We start from the raw sequence: 24,672 nt of genomic DNA, 5'->3' as shown, positions 1-24,672 counted from the left end.
GCAATCATTCTGAGTTAGGACACATCATGGGGGATGAAGCTGCAGTGCGTCTCTCTATCAGACCGTCTGTGTTGTCTGTGCCTGATTTGCCGTCAGACGTTATTATGACTTCATGATTCACTCATTCATTTTACTCTCTCACAGTGTCTGGGTCACAGTGCAGCTCACAATCTGCAAATAAAAAGCTTTGAGTGTGTGTTATGTGTATTGACATAGGCTGTCAAAATCATCTGCCTCAAAGTATTTGTGGCACATTTATGCTTTTCATCTCATGTCATCTCTTAACATTGCCCCTTTGACTGGAACATTTTCACAAATCTGATTTGGGTCATTGCAAAAAGAAACAAGTGAACGTAAGCTTAAAAAACAGCATTTATTTTTGATGTGAAAACAACTCTCTTAAAAAAACAAAGACGGTTGTAGTTCTTCACAAGATGTTAAAAAAATATAGGGATATGTGAGTTGCCATATGAACAGTTTCTTTTAAAAACACTATATGAAAATCTCAGTTGTCATCCATGTTTAGAAAAGTCAATAGGATCCCTGAGACTCTAGAAAGTCCTTTTGATTCTAGTTGAAAACAGCCTGTCCATCATGGTACACCCTAAACCAGTGACTCCCACACTGGGTGGATGTCTGAGTCCTGACTGTGCAGGGAACTTAAGCCAGTGTCCGAGTCGTCGTCGTTCCCACTGTGAGATTTGGACAGACCCCTGGCCTGCTCCACCCACTCGTTTTTGCTCATCATCCCCATCTTATCTTCTGTCCCAAGGCTGCTGCACCCATCCTCACTGCCCGTCCCTGCCTCTATGCCCAAAGTGTTCACTTTCTCCAGCAAATCCCTCATCTCCTTCTCCCTCGCCCCGCAAATCTCCTGGGTCAAATCTAAATCGCTCCTAATAGCTTCTAAATCCGTGTTGAGGCGCATACCAATGTATGAACTCACATCTAGCTGTGTTCTGATCCTCTCCTCTTCCAAAAGCAGCTCGTTCTCTGGTGCTGTGAGAGCCTCGGAGCTGGGGACGGACGGTGTGTCTTTGCTCTGCAGCTCCTCTGTCCTCCTCTGCATCCAGCTGTGGTTCAGCTCCTCCTGCATCTGCACCGTGTAGATGTCTATCAGGGCTTCCTGCTCCCACAGCTCCTCTTGTAGTCTCACCACCTCCTCACAATTCAGGACATACTCTTCAAACTTGGCCAGAGTCTCAGCTGAACACACTCTGTCTCCCTTTGTCTCAGCACCATCCACTAAATACGTGTCCTGCACATAGTTAACTCCATGTCTCTTAATTCTGTCAAAATGCACCGTTGCCTCGCACCTGTCGATGTCTGAGTCCAGCTCAGTGATCCTCTGGACCTGCTGGCGGATCGTATGATCCTGAGAAATCACAACATGGACCAAAGTTTCCATCTTTTCCGCAGATGACGCGTCTCTCTGCGCCCTCTTGTTGTTGATCTTCTCCAACTTTCTGAACGCTTTCCTGACGACCCGACGCTGTTTCTCAGGCGGGATGCCACCCATGGGAGACCGCGAGGTGCCCTTCGCGCCACAGGGGCTCTGTTTGCTGAGCACCACGCGCGCCTCTGCGCTCCGGGCTCCGTGGTTCGCCAACGATGCCTCGTTCTTCACCAGCACGAACTTCACATTCCCCTGCTCCTCTCCCCACGCGAACCAAAGCCGGAAAATCTTTGTTTTGTTCGGTAAAATCCTCTCGAAACCTCTCCATTTCTCCACGATGCAGTAAGACTGCGGGCATGCAGCTGTGGAGAGGCCGTGTTGAGAGTTCTGGTCCTCCAGAAGCACTTTGACAACATCAGCGCAGGTTGTGCGCTTTGACAAGCCGAAGACGAGCTTCTCCTCTCGGCAGACCCACACTGATATCTTACTCTCTTCCGGCTCCATCATGAATGTCTGCTAAACCCTATTTCTTATCAACAGAAATGAGAATTAAGTAGTTCTTAAAATAGATTTAAATCCGCATGTCTGGAGAAAAGCGCAGCTGTGTCCATACTCATCTCCTGTGCGTGCATGCGCGCTGCGTCCCAGACGCATGAGAAGTTTCTGATGGAGCTGCGGGTTTAGAGAGCACCATGTGGGCGTCTGTACTTCAGAGGCCATAAGGCACGATTTCGGTGTGTTTATGCTGTTCCCTCTCATGAGACTGCCTCTGCTGTGATCACATGACCAGGTCTCAGAAACCAGTTGCTATTTTCTTTGGCTTGTTTAGCGCGCTGAAGTTTTGGATATTTGACAGACATCCAATCCGGGTCCAGCAGCTTTTTCTGCCTCAGTTTCAGAGACAGTCTGCAGTCAGAGCATCGTTAGCTCACAGCCGAGCCTTATCTGTTCATTACAGGGTTTCACTAGTAGGGACCAACATTAAATTACTGTTTGATTGACAAAATCAATGTTATTTTCAAAACCTCGGTGCCAACTTGCCCATAATGGAGAACATTCTGCTAAATATCCTTTAATTAATGTCTTGTGTGGCACAATGTATGGCTTGCTGATGTGTCATGAATACATTTTACATCATTATTTTAGATGATCATTTCAGTTTTTTATAGCTTCCATGTCATGTGACGAATCCAAAGCGGATATTATTATTACTACACTTGATGCTTTTTATTGGATTTAAGTGCTTCTTCTATTTCTTTATGAACATTTTGGTTTTTTCATTCCAAGTTAAAAAAAGGGTCCATACCACGTGACACAACACCTCCAAATCAATGCAGCATTGTATTATTACACTGGACGAGTAGTACACCTATTTTGGAAGCTATTGCAATTTATTTATTACTAATTCAGCATCATTCAACCTTTTATATAGGCAAATAAACACAACCAAGTGTATTAAAAACCAATTTTTTTGTCATTCAAAGTGTACTTAATTGATGGTCCCTAAGTGAATCTCTGGGGTATAAGAGCGTTATCACTATGGGTCAATATAAAGCTGTTTAATATTTGGATGAAAATCACAAGATACTGGGCAGTATATATACAGTAAAAGAAAGCTGACACTTTTAAATGATGAACACATTCACGTATAAATCCTTTTTGATGCAATAATATTAATTATTCAGAAATTGGCTGTTGTGAATATTTCATTAAATTAGTGTCTCACTTAAAACCCCAAATCATGTTGTAACCTTAGAATGAGCTCTCCATATCCACAGTACATACAGAGCGGGCCCCTTTCACAGCTGCACCGTTTGTAAGTAATCTGAAGTAGCCTACGTTCTGTTTGATAAGGATGGTCTCTGAGAGTCAAGGTCCTGAAAGATATCACAGTACCGTTTTGCACTCGCAGGCTTGTTACTTGTAAACGGAGCGGTGAGCGAATTATTCGAATATTCACTTGGTTGCAATCCTAACCTGCAGAGTGTGTGTTTTCAAGAATATAGAACAACTAGGACTGAGAAAGCTGAGTATTACTGCCTCAAGAGGCAGTAGGAAATATTTAAAAACAGATTTAATATATTTTTTTTAAAGGATATAAAAAATGTTGTATTGACCTTTATCTTTTGAATGCATCCGATCCAGACACAGGATCTGATTCTTTACGTTGCAAACTAGAAAAAAAGAAGTCAAATATTGAAAAACTGTCATCTAAGGCCAAACACTGTTTACTGCAGAGCTGCCACTTCCTGCAGGGATCCAGGCTGTGTGGCAGAGACACAAATAAACTACAGTGGAGCAGCGGTGACCTTCTGCTGGATTACGCTTTACTGTTTAGTGATATAAGTATTCAGGGTCAGTTTGCTTCTGTGGATTTATATTCGATTGTATAAATGTCACATGAAGATTATAGAAATAATAGTTTTGTATAAATCAGGAGTGCTAAAGGAGATTGTTTGACTGATTTAGCAATATGATTTGTAATAGGGAATTTTGAAACATCAATCACTTTATCATTAAAAAAAACCTTTTATAATGATCATGGTGATCCGTTTCAAAGAAGGATTTGTTTATTAAGTCTTTAGAATACCTTTTTTAGGCCGAGACTTCTCTGCAGCACCACGATATGTATTTCAGAATGACATTGTACTCGGAGTATGGAGTTATCACTCGAACTCAATAGATGACCACATGGTGGAGCTGTGCACTCTCGAGTCTTCTCTCGGTCCATGGGCACTGTTGCTTTATTGAACTCTCAAGTATTTCTTCAAACATCCAGCAGGGACGATTTTGGTTTTGTGCTTTCACTTTTTTAGTCTGCTTTCAGTGTAAAAAGTTGCCTATGTGAACCCTTTTTTAGAGCTTTTACTTCAAAACCACAGGAACATCCTGGTATAATTCCCATATTACCTTAAGGGGAGTTTTAAAATACGAGCTTTACATTGACAACAACCAAATATTAGTTACTGATGTTGTCAGTTTGTTATCATAAAAGTTTATAGACAGCTTAAAGATGGGCTAATATTTGTTTAGTTGACAAACACAATATTCTCCGATACCAGATAAACAGGTCAGAATAATTATTATCACTTAATCTCTAAACTGTTTCTGCTTTCATCGATTCTGATTACACTGTACAATATGTTATAGTTTAGTATTCATTGGTTTTCTTTACGTGTTGAAGGAAGATCATTATGCAGTTAATTTGAAATAAACAATGTCTCCCTCTGGTGATATTTCCTGTAACTACATTAGTGTACTTAACATATATATTGTTTTACATGTGACCCAGGACCACGGTAACACATAAATACAGGAACAGGCTCCACCTGCTGTTGGTGGGAGGTTCCTGCAGTTTAAGAGTTAAGTGGTGCCTCAATGCACACAGTCATGTTATACTACTTTCTTAGTGACAACAAAAGAAGGCAATATATTTTTTGATTTATTTAACTCCAATATTGCATACATACAAAGTATCTAGAAAGCTACAAAATATCTACTATTGTCAAGAAGGCATCATAATGTTACGGAGCAAAGACAAGACCATATGCAGAACACAGAAACATAGCAGAGCTAATTTCTCTCCTTCGCTCCAACACTTTACTGTCCTGGAATACGAAAAGATATCACACATCTGTACCAAGAAAAGCTAAGATATAACATTTTGTACAAAGCACCTTTTTACAAAAAAACAAGTTTGCACACAAAACCCAAACGTGTGTATGACAACTATACGTGAGCTATGTGAAAAATAACGTTAAAGCCACCATCGGAAAATGGTCATAAAACAAAAAAAGGTACCAGTACCTACTCTTTCGACAGAATTACAAATAACAAGAGCTAAACTGCTGATATGTTTGTAGCATGATTCCTCGAGTCAGCTATTTAATGTGTCCATTTTACTCCAAATGGTCCACCGGGCGCCACAGAAGGCATCAGTCCTGCTGTTCTGAAACGACAGGTCAAAATGTACCAGCAGTAGGCTACAGCAGCAACATCATAACCATGTTATTAGGCTTGCAATATACAGACAATGTCATCACAAAACCAAGTACAACTGTATACAAGTACAATAGGAAAACATCTCGATAAGTAATCAATAAATGTGAACAGATACTGGGTAAACATAAGAAAAGAAAGTCCACCGTGTCCACAGGACTGTGGCAAAACACTGAATGATTGAACTATAACTGCATTCTCCAGAGACATTGTCAGCAATTATTTAGAGCTTCTTCCATTAAAATACTTTAGATGATTATATTTATTTTAATAAAAAACAGCTAATGTTTGAGTAGCTATGGTCCTTAAAGTGAAAAGTATTAACCTTGACGGCCTCGTCCACACCAGCAGTTTTGAAAAACTAGTTTCTGAAACAGCTTTCCAAAACATTCTTATAAAATTATTCGTGTACTGTAGAATAAGTGTTAAATAAAAACTTGTGTCTAACCTTTGTCGACATCACGGCTGTTTCTGCAAGGGGACATTATATTTCTGTTTTTTCACAGGAGAAACATACTTCCAAAAACCTTTTTTAAAAACACTTGAACCTGCAAGTGTGCACGAAGCAAACAGCTGTGGTGTCGACATCCTGCATGCAGTCAGCAGCTGTACGTTATCAGCAAAGAAATAGGTTTTCTTTAAATACATCAGTTGTGAAATCAATTAGTGTGATAGAAATGAATATATCCTTTATTTTTTACCACTACCCAGATCTCCTCCTGCTGTCATCACAGTCCTTTAAAAAGGCAAAGCGGTGATTGGTTTCACTTATGTCTAATTTTTTGGTCTAGCAACATTTAATTTTGTAATTTCTCTTAGATTTCTTTGAAGTAGGACATTTTAAACCAAAGGCACTTCCTTGCTACCATGCAGCACAGGACAAAAGATCGACTGTATCTCGGTATTTTTGGTCTTCTACGACGGGAAAGGCAGTCAGTCTGTGTTTTTATATAGATCTTGTAAAAAAGGCTGATAACTATCAAACCTGTTACAGCGTTAGAGAAAACAGTTGGAGCTTAAATTTGCAAACTTAATACAACATAAGTGTTCTGCCTTTTAACATCAACACAACTGTATTTCTAGGAGTGTACCAATTATAAGAAAACAATTTCTCAGGATGTGAAGATGTACCAAGGAATATATGGCGGTGAGTTATTTTTGTTTAATCCACAAACTGATTTCAGACTTAAAAGCAAAGGGTAATGTCAGAGGGTATTCTAAGGCACTGTACATCTACACTTTGGCAGATAGTATTGTGGATTTCTTACGCAAACATATAGAGTTCTTTAATCACAGTTTAAGTGGCATCTTTTGGAGTTGTCACAGCTATAACATGTTTAAGGCTCGGGATCGGCGTAGGCCACAGAAACATGGGAACATAGTGTGAACCTGAAGGCAGCACCACTCTGGCTGGGAGTCTTTACACTGCGATCCCAGAGGGGAACGATATTTGAACTGAACGATATGGAGCTTGCCTTATATCACCAAAGCAAGTCCAGGAAAGGGTACAAAGTGCTTTTGGACAAGATGATACTTTTTGAGTACTTTCACCTGTCTAAAACCTAAAAACTCTCCTATTTGTTGTCTCAGAGAAAATAAATGTTTGCAGCACAGAGATGCTTAGCATTGTGAGACAGTTTAAGACTTCTATGATGCAGATGCAGGCTAATGTTTGTAGTATGTTCACAGTGCATTCTTTCTGTTGTTAGTGTCTACGACTTGGAGTGCTTCATGGAGATACATGTACTACTGAAAGCAGAGTTTTTTTTAAAGAAATACCTGTAATTCTGTAATATTTGTAGCTACTTGTTGCAACTGTCTATGTGCTAATGTATGTTGTGTCAGTATAGTTTCTTTGGGAAATCTATTAGCTGTGGCTGCATGTCTGTATATCTACAGTATGTACGCTCACAAATGATGAACTACAGACACACTAAACACACTCAAACAAATTACACAGACCACATCCGGCCACTCAAAGAAAAGGCCAGCATCCTTTTTTTTCTTAGTTTACGCAACAAAGTAGAACAAGACGACAAACACATTTCCATTTACTAAATTAATCTAGTAAATTCTTTAAAAACGGCCACATTTATACCCAACAGAGACCAAGATAACATTTTAAGAGAGAATTCCCGCATTTAAACATAAAACAACTGTACCGCAATTCACAGCTGCAGTCAAATAACAAACACTTTAAATTAAAACACATTTATAACAACTGACTTCACCCGATACCATGACCAAAAAGCATTGTAGGTGTGACTTTCAGGTAGAGGCACTGCCACTTGATTGACGTTGGTAAATCCATGAAAAGAGGGGGCGGGGGGGCTCGGAGCCTCTCAATCCTTTACCAGTCTGTAGATGTGATGCTGGGCTCCGTGCTCGCTGTTTGAAACTTCAAACACACACGCCATGCAGAGCAGCGTCTCCTGGGTGTCCCTGTTCGTCACCACCTGCAACACAACGCACAATTTAAGGACTTAATACAATTTCAAAACTCAGCAAACGCTCAGGGTCCTGTTTTCTGATTTCAATCTTGGAAGTTTACAATGTTTTTGTATTTTTTATGGGTTTTTCTTTCAAAAGTTGAATCCTTATACATTTTCAGGAAAGAATGGTGCTTAAAACAATACTAAATACACTTTAAAGTAACTAGACATCCGTCTGTTAATGTTATATATTAAAAAATCCATGCATCACCGGGCATACATGTGGTAAGCAATGGATGTAAATGTGTTGTATTAATAATCATTCATGATGAATATGCAGCATAATGTTAGTTATTGGGTGGATTTCCCTTTTTTATTAAGTAAACTATTTTATTTAGTGGCTCTTAAGACATTACTTTTGAAGATTACCTATCCATTTTTTAATAGAGCAGTAGTCATAATCAAAGTAAAGAAATATAAGTGCAGATCTTCAGACTGAAATGTGTCATTTGTGGTTCCTCCAGCAGACTTTCTAAAATGCTTTTCTCATTAATCTACGACCATCCTCTCGAACATGGTGCTTTTGGGGAACACTTCTTAAGGTAGGGATGTTCAGCCTTGGTTGCGATTTTACGTGTAAAGATCTCTGACTGTCTCTTTTTTTGTTGTTGCTGTCTTAGAAGTGCTGAAAGACCCCATGTGAGGGCTAATAACGGGGGTTCCTGCCACCTCTTATCCTCCCTTTCCCCCTGCAGATAATGAGCCTCTTCACACTGTGTTTCATCCCCTGAGGAATGAGAGCAATGTAAGATCAGCGAGAGGAAGCCTTCCCAAGGCCCTGCGGACCCCCACCCCCCACCTGGAGCCACCAACACACCCTGACAGCAAAGAGAAGGAGAAGAATGGGATCCCGCCCCCTGAGGTCAGCGGGGTGATTACCAATAAGATAGTGAAGTTCTCCAGCACGCTGTTCATCATATATTTCTCTGGCAGATGTTTCAGTTTATGGATGAAGTTGATCATGTATTCACACATGGGAGACCGGCTTATCCGGTACACAAAACGTCCGTTCTCAAACCGCGCATATTCAGTCTGAAGAACAAGAGGAAAACAATTGATTAATTATACAGAATGTTTTTAAAGCTAAACTCCACACAGCCATTGTTCAGTAGGAATGAACAGATTTGTTTCCGTACCTCTACTTTCTCAACCACCTGCTTTCCAAAAGAGCAGACCTTTGTTGAACACGTTATGGTCATGTTCTCCGAGCTCTCGTACTGACTCGAGACTCCGTAGAAAGATCCGGTTTCATCCTGAATGTTGCAGTTCAGATCAGCCTGGGAGCCGGAGAAAAAACATTTAGTTGCAAGAATTATTTATAATTTACAGGAATAAACCACACATAAATGGTAAAAAGAGGTAAATGCAATGTATTCAAATTGTAGGGAGTGGCAAATATTCTTTTATCGCCATTTCATACAAAATGTAAGAAGAGTAAGCTATGAAGTTAAGTAAAAAACGAATAAGCTATGAGCCAGCACTCAAATGTAACTTATTAAGGAATTATGTGTACAGTATGAACTACATCCTTATTTCATCACAATGCAACCGTATATCTGCACTTCACAACAAACCTTTGTGTAAGGACATTATTTGGGGAACAACCATCAAAACCATTGATTATCATAAAGGTCTCATAAATAAATGTGAATTACCTGTAACACAGCCAATAAAAATGTGAAAATAATCATCTGTGAGCAATTAACCCCATGCAGAACAAAATCTGATCAATATTTAAAAATAAATAAACAAAAATAATTTTTGAGATCCTTGACCAAAATATATTAGTTTTACTTCGGAAAATGAAAATAATAAACTTATCAGCGCTCTCTGGTGTACAAACTAAGTCATGTACAGAAAATGTACTGAAATATTAGCCGGACGATTTTTGACTACATCATTTTAAGTGTTCCCCCATAATGCAATGGTGGTTGTCTGGCGGGGAACTATAAAAAAAAAAAGGAAAGCTGAAACAGCACCGTTCTAAGAACACCCAAGAAATATCTGAGAACTGCAGCAATAACAGAGTTGTGTTTCTGATCACTGGCTGGAATGAGCTCTCTTTTAGTTGTGATTTTTTGTCTTGAACAGCTCCATATTTCTTGAATACCGGTACTTACAAGAGAGACAACATATAAAGGTTAGTGTTTAGTTCTGTATACAATAGGTATGTAGTGTAATATGGAACATTTGTTTTTGGCCTTTTTGGACTAAGTCAAAATGTGGTTTAACTGCTGTACAAAAATGTGTATGTCTTTAGTCCCCTTCTTAATCAAGAGTTGTTGAAATGAACATGCAAATCGCACATCAAATAAGAATATCTCAAGTACATCATGTAAATGTGTCCCTTTTTGGAAGCGAGATTCTAAAGAGGATTAAATGAAGCTGCGTTAGAAGACTGATATACAAGGTTGAACTGGCCTGCTCCCGGAGGGCAGCCTTTCTCTGCCCTGAACATCCTGTTCATTAGGGATACAAAAAGAGGAGACGTCCTCCTAAAACATTCTCCTCCTTCATTAAGCAGAGCAGTTATACATTCATTATTGTGCAGATTCTGTCTTTCATTTGAAATGTAGATTGGTCGGTCACTTCAAAAGGAATTTGAGGGGACTTGGTCCAAGTGCATACGCTCCTACTTTGTTGGCTGCCGCTAGTTAGCATTTTGCATCAGGGAGGAAATACATGCAATGTTTAAACAGCCATTAGGAGTGCAACCAGGTCACTCCATTGTTTGGAGATATTACATTGAATTAGCGAGAGCTTTGATCAAACGCTCTCCTGCTATGCAAGTCCAAATATAGCAAAGTGCATTCTGCAAACATTAAGAGAGCAATCTTCTCTGTGTACACTGATTACAGCCAATCACTGAAGACAGACCTGATTCTGCCATCTAACATGTCACAATGAGATTATTACTGATGTGTGTTAAATGCAGTTCAGCTGTTACACTGCCTCACACTCACCCAGAATTTTATTAGGAAGAAGGAATTCTGAGGACCTTTTCCGTACAGCTCCTTCAGTCCTCCTTTCTTTTCTGGGAATTTGTCATAAATCTGACGAATGTCCACCGACTCCAGCAGGGCGTCACTGTAGGAATGATTTGTCTGTCCGATATGTACAAATAGGTGCTTGTTGTACTGAAAAGAAACATACATTGTATTAGAAAACATACTTCAAAAATATGGGGTTATTTAAAAATGAACATGATTTCATTAATATCCAGAGAATCATCAACACAAAAGGTTCTGAGACACAATCCACCTATGGCAAGTGGGAACTCAAATGGGATTGTAACATAAACCCTCATGTTGATAACCCTAGGCAACATGGCTTTTTATTTAGCTCTTAGGTTGTATGGTGAGTGTACACATTAGGAAAGGGCATTCTGCACCAGTGAAGCCACAAACAAACCAATCTGCTCTTTAGTATAAACCCCAGCTGGGAATGCCAGACTGCTTCACACTAATTCTATAAACCTTTATTACATTTTTTTTTTAGACAGACAAGAAAGCCATATAAAACACAAATCTCCATCTTTCTGACCAAGATAGATCTAACCCTTCACTCACATAAAAAGCAATATTTCTGCATCAAAGGCAACTACAATCAAACTAAATTGCCAATATGGAATGAAAGGTAAGTGCCTTACCTAAAGAAGATATTAATTTGTTCTACTCAGTCAACAGACAATATTTGGATTTCCTTTCACAAAGTGAATACAAATGAAGGTCTGTTAGACCTCCAACCCACGATATGAGCCAGAAGCGGATCACAGGATAACATGTTCACAGGTTTGTTGCTCTCGTCGTGACTGTTTGGATCTCTTGTCATGTGGCGCTGCGCTTCAGTCTAAAAGCTCACAGAGCAGCCTCTTCAATGTGCCTTTAGGGCAAAGGCAACAATTTCAGGCATTAAGCTGAATGGAAGATTTCTGGCTGTTGCCATGTGGCATTGATACAACCACAAAGTGCTTAGCATAAGGTAAAGAAATGTAAAAACATTGCTTAAGAAACCAAGAAATGTGAGACGTGAAGGAGCTGATTTGAGTGTGGATCGTCTTGCTGAGTCTGTGGCATTAATACATTTGTAGCAAGCCTTGTAGGAACTGATTAATAAACACTCCCTCATTATTTCTGCAGGTTTTCAGCTGTGTGTCCCTGCAGGCCAGGCTTCGCCCCTCTCGGCTTGTTTTGGCCTCCTCGCAGCTGACTCTCTGCCTGGGAAACTGTCCCAGTGTATTCATAGAGGAGGACTGGAGGATAAGAGGTAGGAATGAACGCCATGAGATAGGGATATTTCATGCTCTGGGATAATGCTTCACTCACTGGGTCTTGGTCTCTCTGTTGCTCTAGGAAAGCGGAGAACTCCACCAGATGGAGTTTGGATGTACCGATGGAGCGCCCCTGCCATGCTGGTGCTGTGGGAGCTGGAGCTGATGTGGGCTCGTAACCTGCAGGAACACCAGAATAAAAATAATACAATACAACAGGGCTTTATTGGCATGACCACATTTTAAACATAGTGTTACCAAAGCGTTCCGGACAAGGCGTTATAACGGAATCAAAATAAACACTAAACATAAATGTAAGATGTGTCCGGTCGTTGGGATGCTTTACAGCAGAAGCAGGAGGAAAAAAATAAACTCCTGCTTTATCAAAGATCTTGTTTGAGACGTTTCAAGGACATACATGTTTTTTACTGACAACATTCCCGTTTACTTCAAACAAAAACAAGTAAGCAATTCAGAAACTTTAGAAACGATATGAATTAAATCGTTTTTTCATGTCACATACAAATAAATATTGATGAATCATACTTATGTACGCTTCGTCAATATTTATTTGTACTCCCATTGTCTCAATGAGACAGATGGTTTGCTTTCCGACTTTAAAGAGAAAGCATCTATGTTTACTTTTAGACAGGATTGTCCGCTTACAATCAATCCTAATTCACAAAAAAGGAATAAGAATAAATGAGTGGTCTGTGCATGTTTTGTGAATTAGAATTTGGGTTTTTCGATTTACATTTTGGGTCAGTTTTTTAATCAGGTAAATGCTTACTTGAAATGGTTGTTGTGACTGGCTGGATTGGATAGGCTTGCTGAGTGAAAGGCTTTATACTGGAACAGAGAAAGACCCAGCGTTAGTAAAAGAAATAAACATTATTAAAACACACTATATTGAATTTGATGGTTTTTAGTGTACATTTTAAGTTTAAGAACAATACTTACTCTTGTGAGGATCCTGGTTGACCAGCTGATATCATACCCTGCCATAACTGGAAAGTTACATATATTAATAGACACCAAAGAACAAAGCAGCAGCTGTTAGCAACCAGATCAAATGGATCTCAGCTCAGTGTTTAGTGGATGTAGTTATCTTGAATTGCACTCCTTTTGATCTTGTGCTTATCTGATAGTGTCAGTGTTGCAAAGCTGTGGTGTGTAATGAGATTTGGCGCGGGTGACGGTGTGGTTGGCCTCTCGGCGGCCCGGGTGAGGCTGGACAGGATGGATCAATAGTAGGGTGAGTACGAGGCTCTTACCCCTGCTCCGGGGAAGGCTGGGCGCGGGAGGCCTGGCAGGCCCAGCTTGTTGTGAATAGCCGTGGCAGAGACGATCTGAGCCGAGGACATGGAGGCCATGCTCTGGAGGGCTTTGTCCTTCACGGCTTGGTCCTTTAATAGCAGTCACAAAAGGCTTAGCGCTCACACAGAAGGGGGAGGGGGGCATGTTGCAGAGGTAGCAACAAACAGACTAAACACCACATTAAAAGCACCAGCGGCCTCTCGCAACGGTCCACTGCAAGCAGGTTAAAAGAAGATGCATCACTATTTAAGTGTTTTTGCAGGAATGTGCCTAACACTGACTATTGAATTCCATACAATTCAAAAGCTGTGGTATGCACTTCAATGAAAGTTTACTTGTTGACTTATCTACAAATATAATTATTTTTGAAAACTCATTCAGCAGCACTTACTGTATCAAGGCTGCATTTGTCTGCATTTAAAAAAAGTCATCTAAACATTGTAAAGATTTACAAAGTAAGACTGAAGGACGCCAGTGCTACTTGGTTCAGAGGATTTCACAGCTTCAGCTAGTTCCTTTTTTTCATTGATTCTGTTTTTAATTATCATCAGGGTATATTTACTACATTAATTTCAAATGGCCATGCTTAGTTAATGGAATAGCAACTCAGACACAAAACCCTTCAGAATTTGTTGTTGTTTTGGATGTTGTCTTTTGTTAATGTGCTTTCACAAGCTATTTAAAGTCTTACTAAACCTGCTTAATTCAGTGCATCTGCAGAAGAAACCCTTAAACACAAGCAAAGTCATGCAGACTCAGTGGTGGTCGAAGCTAAAGGTAAGCATGCTGGCAACAGATGATGGTGGAGCAGAGTCGAGCTACAGTATGACGACGGTATGATGACACAAAGGGAAAGAGACAACACTAAACTGGGAAAACACTGAGCAGCAGCTACTGTGTCACTATGGCAGGAGCACACATGCAATACTAGCAGCTAAAGGAGAAGGCAAGCCAAACAGCATCCCAAACAAAAAATAAATACTCACCATGTTTGTAACCTAAATGCAAACAAACAAGGTTTTAATGTACATCCATTTAATATGAGTATTCAACCCTATTAAAAAAAGTCTAGCATTACACAGTACATAGTAAAACACACATTTGTAACGAACACTTAAAACCAAAGGATTACGATTTGTTTCATTAACAAAATATCCTTAGGTCTCTGTGGTGACATTTTCACAATCTGATCAGTAGTCATCACACAAAACAGAACAGTAACGTAATGACGGTAATTTCACTTAAATGCAATAGACAAGACAAGGAAGAGCAGGTCTTCATCGATGCCCCCAGAAAAAAAAGGCACACTTATTTCTCTTCGCCCCTGAACTCTAATTTACTTTAAATGAGAAAACACAGGGATTCATACAAAAGCTGTCTGTTTTTCTTCAGACAGCCTCATGTGCCCTTGAAAGATCAGGCATTAATTTCTGACTATTTCAGTACACACACACACACACACACACACACACACACACACACACACACACACACACACACACACACACACACTAATGAGGGGTCATTCATTTGTGTTGAATACAAGGAGTGGAGCAAAGTGTGGAAGTCAAAATGTATAGTCTGCTCCCTGGAACAAAAGGTAAAGGCACAGGGGTAGTGTGCCTTTGATATACAAAATGACTTCATAGAATATCTGAAATGATTCAAAAGGACTTATTTCACAATGCTTTTCTTCCAAATTAATGTGGCATTGTGAAAAGCAATTCACTACTGCTGAAATAAGTGACAAGAATGCTCTGAATTGAAGACTTCTGAACTGGTAGCAAGGACAGCGGCTGACAGCCATGGCTTTGTGACAGTCTGGAGTGATCAACAGATTGAAGGAGAAACAAGAAAGCAGAGAGCGCTTCACAAAGAGTCGGCCATCAGACCGATATCCTCGGGGCTTCAGCTCTCAGCAGCTCACCCACAGCCATTGCCAGCATGCTTCCCAACATTTGGACACTTTGATTGTGGGTTTATTAGAATAATGCTTGGCGTAAAAATTAGAAAATAAATCTGAAAATTATTTTTGACATTATTAAGAAACACTGAACATTACACACGCGTATTGACAGATTTGACAGATTTTTGGGGATTTTAAAGAATTGTAGAGTGAAATATTTCTACATTTTAGTTTAGTTTTTTTTATTCATTAGGTGCAAACATGTATGGTCACTATTGGTTGACTCTTCAGAAGGAGAATTGTCTTCTAGTGCCACAGTGAGCTCGGTTTTTGTCACTATGAATGAAATGGATGGAATGTCATAATTTGGTAGAAACATTAATTCCTACACTATCAGTTGGAGAATCCAAAATAGTAAACATTATTGACGCTATTGATATTAGCATGCTAGCTGGCTGGTGTTTGCATTTAGCTCACAGCCCTGCTGTGCTCAGTCGGGGAATTTAACAAGACTCAAACTGTCTTTTTACAGATCGAAAGTTTGCTCTGGCCCGTGGGTGCTTAGTTTTGCTCATTTTCTTATAGCACTGGGAATCTGGAAAATGCCAATGGGACCACTGGGGGGAAGGCAGAGGAAGATGCTTTTTTTCAGTTTCAACAAATATGAAAAAGCTATAGTTTTATCAAAGTTTCCAACCACACGATTAAGTGAATCCTCACAAAGGGCTAGCAGTGCTTATTTTTGTTTAACAGTCAAATGTCCCCTTCAGTACATCTTGTAGCTTGGGCACAACTCTATCACATTTAAGTGATGATCCTATTTTGATATTTGTTTTCTAATCTCTTATTGGCCAATTTGCCTCTTTTTCTTTTCATCAAATAATTTGTTGTTGATAAATCTAAAAAGGGTCATTAGTTGTACACTACTACATGGACACATTGAGCAAAGGGCCCGCACAGAGAAGTAAATGAATGAAAGTGAAACCAAGTAGACAGGCAAGTGACAGCATGTCTGAGTGAAGGTCAGAGAGGTGGTGGAGGGGGGTTAGAGCATGTGAAGATTTGGGTTAGTGGGAATCAGAGCACCAGGCATTCACTCTGTCACCACGGGAAACAGGAAGTTTAGTCGCACAGCAACCAACAAGCCCATAAGCAGAAAAGCGCATACCTTTAGCTTGGAATGAAACTCACGAGATTTCCTTCTGGCAAGAACCTGAATGTGACTAGACACCTGCGGGGAAGGGGAGGGGAGGAAAACAAAGGAAGAGCCTGTAACCATGGCAATGAAAAGCCCCCTGCAACTGGGCAAAGCCAGACGTACCTTAATGGCAGCTTGGATTTCTCGAACTTTCTTTCTTGCTAAGACCTGTATGTGACTAGACACCTCCATAAAAAAAGAGAGAAAACAAATAAAGAAAACAAGAAAAAAGTCGATTATACATTTCTTTGTTTAAAATGCACTTGAGGGAAAAAAGGTGAATAACAGAAGCATCTCCAAACACACACCAAGCTAACAGCCAATAGAGCGTTATGCTGTGTGTTGTCGTCACTTAAGTGAGCTGATTAAGGGGGATGCAGGCCCCTTTAGCACACATTAAGAGCACCCAGATGTGATCTGCTGTGTGTTGAATGAGAAGTGGCTGGTCTAGTATTCTTACGGGAGCGGGACGAGGCATTTCATCGGCCAAGTTCAGCCTCCAACGTTCACACAGAGCAAAATGATTTAATATTCTCACATGAAACATTCAGCAGTGCAAGTAGCAGTAAGAAAAAAAAAGACATGTCTGTTGATTGGCGTCTCCTCTGACACTATTCAGGAAAATCAAACCCACGGTTATATTTCTAGCTTAGGCGAAGTGATTTAGCAATGGCTTTCTGTTCAGGTAAGTATTTATTCACTATCTATGACTTCTGGCTATTCCAGTTGACAGCTAGAGCTGAGTAAGTAAGTAAGGGAAGAGAATTTAGCAGCAAATATATATATATATATTTTTTCAAGCAAAGATATTCAGACAGTTTCTGGTTCTATAACTTCTCCAATGTAATACTTGTCTATATTGTGTGACTTGTGTGTAGAGGGAAGAGTCGCAGAGAGACAAACCACACTGTGTGTCAGACTGATTAATCCACACTCAGTGATCGAATGTCTCTGCAGACACTGGCTTGTTTCTCATTGTCTTTCAAGTCAGTGGTCATACGGAGGAGTTCCTGTTTACAGGTTCGGATCAGTCAGTGTGATTCATACTGTTATTCAAACACCACCCGAATCCGAATCAGAAACGGGTTTATTGCCAGGTAGGTTCACACGTACGAGGAATTCGACTTGATGTCATGGTGCATACATAACATATAAAGCAAAACATTTAAGTACACAGATAGCGAACTATATTAAGAACACAAATATCAGAGATGCTTATTATCAGCTGATGTAAATACAAGAATAAACTGTTCTTGGATTTATTTTAGTATTATATTTCCTATGAGATATAAGAGAAAGAAAAATAGCCCTGCATTCTATATTATAAATTATCTTGATTTCTTACAGAAGAGACTTGAAAGAAACATGAAAACTTGAGTCAGAAATCTGCACTAACCTCTGTGGTAAGAGTTGTTAGTCTGCGGTGTGAACACAGTGTCCCAGCGAATACTCTCTGATCAGAGATCTGTTCATATTTCCCAGCTTATTAATACAGGCTTCCGCTCCGACCAAGTGCACAACCTCCTTGGTTAGTCATGAGGAGGAATACTTGCACTGTTAAGCTACTGAGATTTTTAAATGCCCTTGTATTTATTGCGCATAGCTGCTTCAGAATAGGACATGAAAGGCAGCTTTTAAAATGACTTCCGCAGTAATTTTACAGTAAGTGACAGTTTTGAGAATGTCATAACCCAGGGACATCTGTTCATGCACCAGAGCATTGACGGGGGACTTGTCAGCCTCAGAAGCCCTCTCGACAGCTGAGCATTGTGTTATTCTCTGTCTGGAAACAAAGGCAGCAGTCTGCGTGCATTTAGATTTGACAGCCCTCTGACATTCATGCAACAGAGACGTCTCTCCCCTCGTCTTACCTGCTTCCGAGTCCTCGTCTTCCCGGTTCGAAGCTTGATGTATCTGGCTATCAGCTCATTTCGACCTGTGTAAATCAAAACATGAGAAATGTGGATTAATGCAAAAATATTTCACATTTAGTGCCTAACATAATATTAAATATCAAGTGAGGAATGGACATGTTTTTTTACATTTAAAAAAAGAAAAACATCACGGCCATGAACATGTTTAGAATGCTCATACACATTTCAGTTTCAAATAAAGGAAAACATAAGCCATCAACAAATAAAAGATAGGAGAGCTTCTGTCAAAAACACCCTCTTCCCCGCTGCTGCTTTTTCTTGGTTTGTTTTCTGATTCCAACAGTTTTCCCGGCCTTACTGTGAAATTTGACAAACTAATTGTAAAATATTTTAAGATCCAGTAAAAGTGATTATAAGCAGCAGTTAAATAACCATAATGAGGTAATTTTACTCAAAAGACAATTCATAATTTAGAACCTTTGAACATAATTGGGATTTAAAATATCTTTAGGTCACAAAATCCATCACTTGTTCATTCACAATTGATTTAGGAAGTAACGATAGAATCATACAAATATGGACAGAGACAATTATAAGGTTTAGAACCATATTTTAAAGTGCATTCAAATCAGAAGGTATGTGAATCTCCTCAACAAACCAGATCCTGTCAGAACACCATGTGACATTAGCATGAAAAAACCTTGCAGCAGCCCAGCCTTTCAAATTAATCTAATTCAATCTCGTTCTCTTCAAAGCACTACGTTTTGAAAGGAAACAGACCTAGCTGTTCATACTATTACAGAACATGATGGCAACTGAATATATTGGGTTTAAAACAGTGCAGCTCCGACTAAATTATAATTAAAGCATAGCTTTGTAGAGATTTCCAATTAACAACGGCTCCAAACATTCTTCTGCCCTCAGCTCTGCTCTAATTGTTGTAGCAATGCACATGACCCCTGGTTAGCCCTTTCATATGGTAATAACATGCCGCCAACCAAAACTATTACACAAATTATAGGTAAGGAGGCACTCTAATTGTGTGTCCAGCTGTAGCCAACCAATGCCATGGATGTGTCCTCTATGAAATGCAGAGAACCCTCAATACAATGACACATTTTTCTACATTCACATCATTATCAATTAAGGCTTTACTCTAGTTATGACACAATGGGACCACAACGTAGCGCACATGTGCTAATGAGCCGTATCTTGGGTAATCACGAGAAAAGGCATTTTCCCAAAGTGTGACAGATCACCTCAAAAGGATATGGGAGACATGTTGGAGACATGTTGGAGACAAGTTGGATCTAGATAAGACAAATAAACCATCTGCTTGTTGTTTGTATAATGGAATCACGTTGTAGGCAGCGTGAAGCATCATCTTGTGATGTTCAGGGCTCTTGTGCGCTGCTCAAGTGAGCTAAATGAAAGATATGGTTGTCTAGGTATACAAGTGTGAATTACAAGCTCCAAAACCCATTATAGGAAAGCGTTAACCAAAAATTCATTGCTTGGTTCATAAAATCACAGAAATATATAATAAAAGAATTAAAATATATACACAACTTCTTAGAGTTCACAACTTCAAGCCCTCCCATATTCATTTGTCTGATGCAGAAGAAAAACAGAAAATGTGTTTTATTTGGGAATAATTAACCTTAGAATTTTAGCCCATTTTTGGTTTTTAGCATTTTCTGTTGTTTATTGTTTTGTCCAACAATGTATCTATTGTTTTAGCATTGCCACAACAGTCTGCTTCATATTTTCTCTTTAGTAAAATATAAAAATTGTCTTGAGAAAAAAAAAAATGTCCCCTGAGCTACACGAGGGGAGGGTGTGATTTGACGTGGAGCTGCAGTTTGTTAAAGGTTGACCCTAAAGCTGTTTTCACACTGAACATTTAGGTGAGGTCAGCCGGAGTGAACCCAGCCACGTGACCTCACAGGACAAATAAACAACATCTGGAGATGGCCGGCCTGTCCACAGCGGTGTAAACTTTACTAGATGAAGCGGGGGCCAGCACTATTTTTCAATCATACACACACTGTGAAAACATAAGATGACAATACAGGCATTCATGCAAACTCCTGATTCCTAGATCAAAGCATACAAATGGCCAGCTGAAAGCTTGCTTACTGTTGAATAATTCATTATTTTCACCAGGCTGGAGGAAAAAACCTCAGTGGGTCCTGGCTGGCCTGCATATCTTGTTTTCTTGCCTGTGCTTGCACTGCAAAACAACAATTGCTGAACAAATGTGACTGTTCACATTCAGGACTAAAAATGCCTTTGACACATCTCTTTTTCCACATGCAATTCATAAAAGTGCAAAATCTTCCCATACGTGTATAAAGATGATGTCTTCCACAAAGTTAGGTTAGTGTTTTTTGTTTGTATTTACAATGATATCTTTAAATTTAGATCTGCTTTTGTAAATAGTAATCGAACAAACCCCTTCAGATAAGGAAACATGAACTGATAAAGTACTTATGCACTTTATATTTTATCCATTTCAACAACAACATGTCTCATATTTGCAACACCATTGCACTGTATTACATTTGTATTGACTAAAAACCCGTTCTTATTAGCTAAACATTCGCTAAACCGACTTGGGAGTGTCAACATTTGTATGTTTTACATGCTGTAAATAATTTAAAAGTTAAAATGTTCTGCCAATCTATTGAAACATTAATACGGCTGAAATGCATTATGTCATCAGTATGATTTAAATAGGTTCAATATAGAAGAGCGGAAGACCAACCAGAGTTATCTTACAGTCGGCCCTGTAAGCTTTTTCACAATGTTATATTGACTCCTGCTGTTTTAGTAAGGCATGGAGAGGCCTTTGGAAATGAACTCTTTATGGGGTGTTCCTGTCACTCAAAACAAGGAAAGGATTAATTATTTAAGGAGTGACCCCGGAGCAGTTTTGTGCTGTTCAGCAGCTGGAGCAGCCCTCCACCTGGCCGTACTGAACTCCCTTCTGAATCTTAATGACTCTGGAGGATCAGCGACATGTTGAAGGCACTCCAGCAGCAGCCCCACAAAGAGGTGATGGTTCAACTTTCTCCAGACCTTCCCCAAGTAGCGGATTCCTCTTTCAGTCAGAAATCCGATTTGGCCCTCAGCACCCTTCCTACAAGGAACCTGGGACAGGCTCTCTCTGTCGCGAATAACAATGGGGTGGAGTCGACATCAATTGAAGACCAACCTCAGAGATGCACCATCCTACTCCGTCCCTCTAAATGAACTTTTAATGAATTAACCTAAATATGCTCTTCTACCTTCAATATGTTTAAACATTAGTTTGCCGTAGTCTCAGAGGTTAATCACACTGGAAAAAACAGCTGACTTCTCTCTTCCTTATAGTGACTGCTGCTGTGTAAGCCAATAAACAGGTTGCCACATACGACCAATATTTACCATTTGTAATTGACTTCAATTTATACACAGCAATCCCATTCAGAATAATGTCAGTTATTATTCACAATTGTGGGGCACTATAATAACCTGGCAGAACCAAGGTAATTACACCACAATTTGGATATTAATTGAGTTTGTCTACAATAAGAAAAGCCTTCTGAAACACAACAAAATGAGGGTGTTATTGTTAGCTACATCTCTTTTGATGTAGTTATTTGTAAAATGCATTTTACCCTTACATTTCTTTAACGAGTGTTTAAGCACATATCCAACCATTTCCTCCATGCATTACAATTTATTTGTAAAATCAATACAGAATAAAGAGAATTACTAGGCAAAATACATACCACAGATGCATTTTACACGGCTTGTTTTACCATCTTTCTAAATTTCCATGATAAAAGTAAAGCAGCACTGAAAGAAACACAAAGGCTTGTCATTGAATTGACTAGCTAAGCCTGTATGCACCTGTCCAACATAAACACTCAGGCTAATTTAAGTAATGGCATATTAAACAATTCAACTGGCTTGGTTTTGTCCTTTGAGAGGCAAGAACAATACTTTACCTCTCTGGTCCAGTTTGGTTTTTCTTTTCCTCTTTTTAAAGCATCCATTTCCTGTAACTGCACTCTTTTCTAATGCAGGCACAACCACAGCCACATCTGGCCCAGCACTCTGCCATGAGACGGCGCTGGGCCTGGCCGAGAATCAGCCGGCAGACTGCCTGTGTGTGTGTGTGTGTGTGTGTGTGTGTGTGTGTGTGTGTGTGTGTGTGTGTGTGTGTGTGTGTGTGTGTGTGTGTGTGTGTGTGTGTGTGTGTGTGCCTCACAGAACAGAGAGACACCATGTGACTCTGCACTGTAACGACAGATCTATCATTAACCCTTCATGCAGTTTCTTCACTTTCTAATCAATATTATTTAAGATACAGATGATGGTGTCACCGTGGGTTTTACAAATGAAATTGTCTAGGTCTTTTTTCAAGAAAATAATCATATGATAGTATTCCTATTATAAATACCTAATATACTGCAGAAACAAACAGATAATATATATTGAAAGAAAATCATTCCAAATATGGGCAGATTCAAATCTCAAACAGGAAGTTTATATATAAATATATATGCGTGCGTGCGTGCGTGCGTGCGTGCGTGCGTGCGTGCGTGCGTGCGTGTGTGTGTGTGTGGTGGACCAACACAATGGCCCGAGCTTTCCTGTCATCCGTGATAGATGACTCAAGGGTCTCAGGCAGACATTAGCATCACAATAGACTAAACCAACAATATGAAGGCATTCGTCCCAGGTTTTGGGAATAGAAGGCAGAGGCAGGAAGCCTTTTTTTTTACAACAACATCAATGGGAAGCCACCCCTTGCCAAGTGGAGGAGAACCTGTGACTTGTGGCAAGACAGGAAATTGACAGTGCCCTTTATTGGAGGGAAAACACCATGCTATCAGTTTAGCATTATGTTAGCCCTGGCTTAGAGGCCAAAGGCTATGCTGAGTGTTATGGTCATTATTATCTTTCTAAAATTCCCTAATTCACACATAGCATAATGTCTCATAAAATTCTCACAGCTGTGTTGGCTCTGGCCTCACATGTACATGGGTGTTCCTTCCCAAACCCACAGGAAACAACTCTACTCAGTCCTCATTTAGACAATAACTGAAGGGACATAAAAACAAGAAAGTCTACAATTAAAACGTTTATTTGAAGCCTGAGAACTGAAGACATATTTACACAAAACCCAACTCAGTGTCTTGCCTTTATCTATTTGTATTTGTATCTTTGAAAATACATGTTCCATACACTGTGACTTTAAAACATATCTTATGACCACAGTTATACTGCCATGGTCTTTATTTGTTGTCAAATGTGTTTTGGTATAATAAAACGTCTTTCTGGTGAAGAGAGATAGTCAATCAGAATCAGAATCAAAATATTGTTCATCCCGGGAGGAAATTGTGTAAAGAGAGCGTTTTCAGCATCAGTTTGTATCAGTATTCAAATGTAAAATGGTACTACAAAGCCAATATTCACCAAGTCGTTTTCTTTCACTTGTCAATCCAAAATTAGTCACAACATTTTTTAAGATTTTCCGGAAAACAGCATCTTAATGCGTCCCATCAAATGACCATCCACCACTGTTAGGGGCTCAATGTTAATGTTGTTCTTCACTTGTCCCAGTCGGCAAATTGAAATAACAGTTGATGACACACCTTCTCCAGTTGGGGGCTATTAAACCACTACAGAAGAAGAGGGCGTAACAAGATGACGTCATTTAAAAAGCCAGTAAAACAAACAATATGAAAGCCATGATGTAAATATTTACATTTGTTTCATGCTTTTTTGTAAAGACATTTGACTATCTTGGCCATAAAGTTAATAAGTATCACTCTGAGTTCAAACAAACAGCCACAGTACATGTAAGTTCTCTACATAATGCAGTGTGCAACTGTAATTAACAGCTCTTTAAAAATCAATTTTTTCTCTGGACACCAAAGGAAATCAATACTTAACTTCAAATGACCTTATTGAGCTGGATAAAAGGCTTTATTGCAGGGGCTGGGTCAGGAGCAGTTGAGCTAATGTGTTGGTTGAACAGTGGGGGATCAAAGGTGAGGTGTTCTCTCAAAATCTTACAAGACATCACAAAGCAGCGGGTCACTGACCTGAGCCTTCCTGGAGACACAGAGAGGATTACAGCAGCCAACCTCTGCTGAACTGTGCCTGTTTTCAGACGGGCTGAAGAGGCAAAGAGAGCCTCTTTATCACTCAGCAGGTCCAGCAT

General features: G+C 39.6%; 2 protein-coding genes across 2 annotated transcripts; both read right to left on the bottom strand.

The window, feature by feature from the left end:
- Nucleotides 1-417: 417 nt before the first annotated feature.
- On the bottom strand, nucleotides 418-1,900 carry rassf10b (Ras association domain family member 10b). The gene has a single exon (XM_010791509.1). The coding sequence runs from the start codon at nucleotides 1,898-1,900 to the stop codon at nucleotides 605-607; it is 1,296 nt and encodes a 431-aa protein (XP_010789811.1). The 3' UTR covers nucleotides 418-604.
- A 2,920-nt stretch (nucleotides 1,901-4,820) lies between these two features.
- tead1b (TEA domain family member 1b) lies at nucleotides 4,821-24,672 on the bottom strand. The gene is made up of 14 exons (XM_010791543.1): nucleotides 24,554-24,672; nucleotides 22,448-22,578; nucleotides 18,450-18,514; nucleotides 16,702-16,764; nucleotides 16,549-16,611; nucleotides 14,461-14,472; nucleotides 13,432-13,563; nucleotides 13,118-13,164; nucleotides 12,948-13,006; nucleotides 12,213-12,337; nucleotides 10,851-11,024; nucleotides 9,024-9,164; nucleotides 8,767-8,919; nucleotides 4,821-7,851 (listed from the first exon to the last, which is right to left on the bottom strand). Exons 1-14 carry the CDS (start codon nucleotides 24,670-24,672, stop codon nucleotides 7,738-7,740), a joined length of 1,398 nt encoding a protein of 465 aa, XP_010789845.1. The 3' UTR covers nucleotides 4,821-7,737.

This window comes from Notothenia coriiceps, unplaced genomic scaffold (assembly GCF_000735185.1).
Source record: "Notothenia coriiceps isolate Sejong01 unplaced genomic scaffold, NC01 NC01_scaffold00035484, whole genome shotgun sequence".
In the NCBI taxonomy this organism is placed as follows: domain Eukaryota; kingdom Metazoa; phylum Chordata; class Actinopteri; order Perciformes; family Nototheniidae; genus Notothenia; species Notothenia coriiceps.
This window is presented reverse-complemented; position numbering and strand designations above follow the sequence as displayed.